The sequence below is a fragment of the Chelmon rostratus genome, chromosome 9 (genome assembly GCF_017976325.1).
Source record: "Chelmon rostratus isolate fCheRos1 chromosome 9, fCheRos1.pri, whole genome shotgun sequence".
Lineage (NCBI taxonomy): Eukaryota > Metazoa > Chordata > Actinopteri > Chaetodontiformes > Chaetodontidae > Chelmon > Chelmon rostratus.
Genome location: NC_055666.1, coordinates 23,209,292 through 23,216,012, shown reverse-complemented (window position 1 = coordinate 23,216,012; position 6,721 = coordinate 23,209,292). Strand labels below are relative to the sequence as shown.

Here is a 6,721-nt window from a genome sequence, read left to right as displayed (position 1 = left end):
TTTTTACTGGGTCTAAAAGTGAGGATAGGTCCGCCGCCGCTGCGCTCTGTTGTATGCCACCATGGTGACTGACACAGCAGGATAAAGTCAGCTACAGCCAGCAGCAGCACTTCCTTCAGAGGTTTTCAAAATAAAGCTCTAAAGAGAGCCGCGTGTTTAACGTTAATATAAAGAGACAATGAAGGAAACAGACGATGTCGAGGGAGGAGTCTGCTGTAATTTTATTTTGCTGTTTTTTCTTCCTTAATCAAAAATATCCTTTTCTCTGTGAGTACTCATTGGTTATAAATAAAGAGCTACATGCAAAATGTCACTGCATATGTGGGTCTTGATGAATACAGTTGTGCATTACTTCAATAATATCTAATTAAACCCAAGGACGACTGAGCATTATACAATCGACTAATGAAATGCAATGCAATGTGCACTAGTCTACCACGCATTATGACGTAACATAACCATTTAAAAATCTTGTTTTAACTTATTATAATATTTAATCCCCTGAGTGTAAGGGTTTTTTCAGTTTTTTTTTCTTTTTTTTTTTGTTGCTTTTAATTTTTCAATTTTTATCTTATTTCGAAGGTAAAAACATTGCATTTCCTGTCTAACTGTCGTTTTCTATGTTTGGCTTGACGGAGATTTAGTCACAAGGGGAGGCTCATGGGCGAGTCCATTTAACAAAAAAAAAGTGGGAATAGGGAGGGAGGAGTGCAATGTGGCAAAGTGATGCTTTGAGGCCACCTAGTGACTTAATATGGTACTAAACAGTTAGGTGGCCTCAAGCATGTAGGATATTACAAAGTCGAATTAAGTTGTACATAAACTTTTGATCAGCAAAGGATGAAATAAACATAGAAAATATTAATGTCCTGTTGCATTAACAAGTTATGCAGAATGACAGGTAATTGCAGAATAAAGTTAATGTAAATTCTTTATTATGCAACCATCTTTGTAGTGGCACCGAATTCATGAGCAATCTTCAGATTGAGGAATTGGCTTTTTCAGTGCAGTTCCCTAAAGATGCACAATTCTGGCAGATTTTTTTTTTTAGGAAAAGCTTCTCCAAATTCTTTTATTTTGCCTTGCAATAACCTTTACAGATCTCCACAGGATCCTGCAGAGACTAACTTACACATCCAGTGTCTGTGCAGCGTGTTAAAATGGAAGAAAATATAATTAGATTAGATAATATTCTATTGATTCCTGAGGGGAAATTCACATGTTACAGTGTCACAGAGAGAAGCTGGAAAGAGAAGCAGGAAAACAGATACAGAACTCACAAATGAAATAACTAGAAAATAAAATAAGAAATTAAAGAAATCAGACAGGTGACATCTAATATGATACAACATATAAAAGACAGTACCTTAGGCTATATAAGTGAATTATGCAAAAAAAAACAAAATAAAATAAAAATAAAAATTGAGCAAAAGTAAGTCCAGCAGCCATGATGTGTGAACTATACACATAGTTGAAGTATATAAGTATAGGTATGAATAATTAGTGCAATTTAGAAAATAATATGACAATATAAATGTTGAGCTGTTGAAGTTGTTACTTGGTTTATAGCATGTTAAAGAACGGGACACTACTGTGTTACCTCAGCACTATGCTAAGAATTTTAACATTTCTGCTTTCATGTTAATTAACTCCAATAAGTGATCTGGGATGACTTAAGCATAAAAGTGATATGTAGTGGTCATGCTTCAACAGAGGAAGCATCCCTTGTTTTCACAATAAAACTGGGACACGACCACTGACGCCATGACAACCAGTGGTTGCATGACAACCGAGCATAACCCCACGGACAGAGCAGACCGCTGGGCTCAAGTTATCACCCAGGGGTGTCCATTATACAGGTGTATCCAGCCTGCAACGAATCCAAACAGAACAGTGGAAAAAGTGATGCAAAAAAGTGAAGCAGTTGCAGGAGGGCCTCAGCCCGGACAGAGGATGATCTTCACAGGTAGGAGAAGCATGGAGACAATGTGCTTGCGTTGTGTGTGAGTGCAACTGAGTGCAAATGTAGGAAGTAGCTGTGAAAGGTTCAAAATTTGAGTTAAAAGCAATGTCTCTAGTGTTGTATCTACTATTATGCTCTTATTGTTATCACTAGCAAAAAAGTAAAAGGAAAGTACCTAACAATTCTATAAGCATACTGTATGTTCCCCTCCAAGTAAATATAACTATTTGGACACATGATGGCACTGTCACCAGGCCAACAGTCAGTTGACGTACTGAATGTGTACCTGTATTGTTTTTGTATGAATTAGTGCAACGTTCAGTCAATGTTCATGTAGATGTGTGCTTACGCTTAGAGCGTGATGTGCAAACACATAGTCCCCTTTTTGTGTTGTTGTCTTTCTCTGTATTATATTATTACATCGCACATTTTCTACAGATTCATAATTTATGTTTTCTTGATGTAACTGCTACTACTCTGAATAAGCACTTGAATTAAAGAACAGGTCAGAGAGAAAAACACTGATGCATTGCTGTAATTCCTCTCGAAAGATAATTAGTTGAAGCAAATCGCCTGAAGACAAAAGCTAAGCTAATTATTTACCTTTAAATAAACAATCTTTTTCTCTTTTCTCCATCCCATGTCTAATTATCATTAAGCTCTGCTCAGCTTATCTCAGTAGCACTGACAATACTCCACACTGAAAAGGATTCAGCTTCATCTGGATCCATATATAATTTATTGTTTTTTTCATTTTTTCTCATGTCCACTGATTCTAACAAGGCCCAGATGGAATTGGAGACCACAGGCCGAGATCAAATTATTTCACCCGGTACATCGGTGTGGGCGCCTCATCACCTGAGGCTACAGGTGACCTCAGTTACTTGTGGCGAGCTGCACCACACGCCCCCCCTCCTTTGCCCAAACAGAGCTATGTGGGGGAGGTTGGCTGGGGCTGGCAGTATAACCAGCTGTTGAACAATGGGACGCTGCTCAGCAATATGCAAATTAAGGTACAGTGAAAATCCACCATGTGCACCTCATGCAAATGAGTTTATAGAGGCATAAAGAGGAGCACAGCAGTAAAGAATGGACAATTTATCAGATCTAGATCAGATATGGTTTCCTCAGCACATGCATTTAATTTTTCATATGACGTGTAATTTGCTGGATATTGGATTTGATAGATAAACAGTGTTGATTTATGCCGTCACAAATACTGATTTTACATGCTGTGGATTAGAAAAAACGTCACACATTCTTAACCAGGAATGTTCATGTTCACTTTCCTTTTCAGGACGTCTTGAGTTATGATATGTATCATGCTGTACACATTTCAAAATATGGCATTTCAGGGATGCATTTAACTGAACTCAGTCCTCCTTTACTGACAGAAAACTGAGTTACGGACAGCGCTGGAGGACAGAGTGACTCACAGGTTCCAGAACGAACAGTAAGCAACAGCATTTGTAAGCCCCACGCTGGACATGTTGAATGTATTTGGTTTCCATCCCTCAGAATCACATTACGTGTGTGTGCTGTGTGAAAAGAATAAGTGAGGACATCTCAGGTTTGCACAGTGTTGAGTGACTGCATTGCAGGTTATCTGCTTCCCCATTCATAATGCAACACCTCCACTTCTGCAAGAACGCACGCTGCCTCAAGCTGAACACAAGAAATCAGCCAGACAGATGTGGACGCTGTCACACTATCACTCACCTAAACTCTCTGAAAGGGTCATCTGCTACCTTATTTACATTTTCCTTAAATAACACAATGTCCAAGATGTAATAGTTAATATTTCCCTCCCACGGTGCATTATATTTAGTTAGACAACTCTTTAAGAATCTTTCTGGTGGCTCTGCTTAGCTTTGTCTGCACACTGTGACTCAGAGCCTGAGACACGACAGCTGATCTGACTAGCGGAGTTTGAGATGTCCTAAAAAGGCCACCATACAAAGAATAAAGCCTTTTTCATGTCTGCACTGACATGGCTGTTCTTCTGGCACCACTGGTGGTTAGGATGTTGACAACAGCAGCTACAGATGAGTGAAAAGTTTAAGTGAAAAAATGAACAGATGAGTGGAAAAACTTGACAAATGCAGAGTCACTGATTTGTTTGAGGTCGTCAAAACACCAAAAGAGAGAATATCTTTTGCAAAAATAATATTGCATGTAGCCAGAATTTGACAAATATTAAGGTTGCAAGTCCAAATTTCCCCAACAGAACACATTGAAGGCATTTTTGATCAGCCACTCGAACCATTTTATTTGAACTTATTTTTTTGACTCCTCTTCATGGCTTTAACCCCCCAAATTCCCAAATGTATGGCCTGTGCCCTCAAAGTTGCATTAGCCTTTGGTGCGCCTGTCCGTAGAGACTTGAAGAATCTAAGCTAAGGTACACTGAAGCTGATCTGGTGGTCTTGTGACAGCCAAACAACATATTGACATTTTATGGTGCTTTTTCCTATAACTTGTAATGCATGTTTCCACATTTTCCATTTATCCATTTGTTTTCCGGTATCTAATCAGTATTCCAGCCTCATGGGACTCAATAGATATAGGGGCACATTAATCAATGTCGCTGTGGCTGAGTGTCAGCCAAACAGCCAGTTGTTCCTGTTAGAGTCTGCATGACAAAAACAAGAACACCAGGAAAAATACAGTATAGAAAGCAAACCAAATGGTAAAGCACACAAGGACACATGCAGGACAGGAGCCAGAGAGGACGAGACAGTGATGCAAGTGCGAATTTGTCATCAAGGTTTTGAAAGCGGTACATTTGTTGAACTGGTTGGTTATTAGACCCACAATCTATCAGAGGTGTTAAATGTCAGGCAACAAGAGCAATAGACCAGCATACAACAGTAGGTGAAGAGTGTCTATAGCATCTGTCCAAGGACAAAATGAGACTCTCTCACATGCACTCAAGAGAACAGAAAGGCATACAAAATCTTTCCATGGGTAGAAAATGTTTGACCTGTATGTAGCATCAAGGAAGTGTTTAAAAAAGCAGTTTATATTGTAGAGCTTTAATATATCCAAAACAATACATAGATAATACAAAGGTAGCACATGTTAGGAAGTACTAATGAGGCTCAGAGAACAAGACAACAAGGAGAAAATCTACTTTCAACGATTTGATGATGTCCCACATTAATTGCAAATGCAGCAAACAACATATTAAAATGCCTAGTGCAAAACACAGCAGAGGAAGAGTGATTCAAGGCAACCGACCCCAGGTGAGGCAGCTCTTAAAGCCTTCTCTGTAGCATCTCTCCTGCAAACGGAGCAGAGCATCAAAGTTTTGTAGATGGTTGCGTGAGGATGCATTATCAGTAGCACATGGGACACAGACGGCTTCACTGTAGCACTAAACTGAAAGTGCGCAGCAGCACCGAGAGCTGTTATACTTGTTATACAACAAGCCACTGTGGTCAGAACTTAAAAAGAACAATGATTTTCTTAAGACTGGTGTTCTGGGAAGTTGGAGCACTTCAGTGTTGACACAGACCCATCAGCTGGGTCGCAAATAATACAGGAAATACTGCGGGTGACCTTTTCCTGAATTCCCAGGCTCTCAAGCCTCCCAGCCATTCCATGTACAGTAAATAAGTCTTCAGGAAACAACATTATTGACTTATTTGATAATCTTTATACTGGAATCAGGGGCAGGGCCAGAGAGTTGGCATAAATCCCCCCAGAAATCTGAATGCCCCCCTGCTGAAGGTGAGAGGTGATTGGTTTATAAGTGTAACAGATGGATTACTGTACAGACCGACCAGGTACAGGCTCAGGAGCCCCTGTCACTGATCACATTTCTTGATGGAAAGCAGTCAAACGGCTATAAAGACATGCAAAATTACCACAAAGAGACAGAAAACAACCTCTTTCAGTCCGGGTGCATTGGCCGTACGCTGTTCAGAGTTACAGATGACAGATATTCGTTGATTTCATTTTATATAATGGAATATTTAAGTTGTTAATTTGGCATTAATTTATCACACAGAATGAAGTTTCTAAACCTTTACTAGTCAGTCAGAGTTAAGAATTACACAGTAACTGTTATGCCTTTGAGATCTTAAGTCTGCAAATTCATGCAAACAATGTCTGTTTTGTAAAACAGATTTTCCTGATTGTCATCATGAAAACTAACAATATGGAAGCTTCATTTCGTCAAGGTAATTGCATTTGAAGAGCAAGTTGAAACTCATTAACTCCCAATAATTCTCAAAACTAATCAATAGGTTGTTTAAAGCAGTGGGGTGTGTGAGACATAATGAAGGTAGCACATGACTGTATGAGAAGTGACTCTTCAATATGTGAGAGAACATTAAACCAATTAAAGACAACACACCCTGTAGGTAAACATGTACGGCAGTGAAGTTAATTGCCTGATTCATTTCTTTCACCACCTCTGACGGCTGCCTTTTTGTTTCTTCTCAGAAAGAACTTGATGGATGACTCACTGCAAGTCAACACCAAGTTTCACAGAGGCAGTCAGAGCTAACAGCAGATGGCATTCTACTACCCACGGCGGCTGAGCGGACCTGACAGTTAACGAGATGTGTCACGTTTGATTAAACACTGTGTAATCCCTGTAACATGGTGACTGTTTAGCGGGTTTCATTTCTTCACACTCTCCAGCCAGAATGATTCAGGTATGTAGAATTCTTGCACAATTCTACATACCTGTGAAAGTTCATGGCCATCAGTTGTAATTACTGCAACTGAGAATGTAACTCTGAACTTAAA

At 39.4% G+C, this 6,721-nt stretch overlaps 1 protein-coding gene across 1 annotated transcript; it reads left to right on the top strand.

Moving 5' to 3' along the window:
- Positions 1–1,764: 1,764 nt before the first annotated feature.
- On the top strand, positions 1,765–3,420 carry LOC121611257 (uncharacterized protein C4orf45). Its single transcript, XM_041943697.1, has 3 exons — positions 1,765–1,966; positions 2,747–2,976; positions 3,358–3,420. Exons 1-3 carry the CDS (start codon positions 1,765–1,767, stop codon positions 3,418–3,420), a joined length of 495 nt encoding a protein of 164 aa, XP_041799631.1.
- Positions 3,421–6,721: the final 3,301 nt, after the last annotated feature.

Excerpts from the sequence above, each read along its gene's own strand:
- LOC121611257 (XM_041943697.1), top strand. The coding sequence starts at position 1,765 with ATGACAACCAGTGGTTGCATGACAACCGAGCATAACCCCACGGACAGA. Across the intron at positions 1,967-2,746 it reads ACAGAGGATGATCTTCACAG|GCCCAGATGGAATTGGAGAC; the intron begins GTAGGAGAAGCA and ends GATTCTAACAAG. Across the intron at positions 2,977-3,357 it reads TCAGCAATATGCAAATTAAG|AAAACTGAGTTACGGACAGC; the intron begins GTACAGTGAAAA and ends CTTTACTGACAG.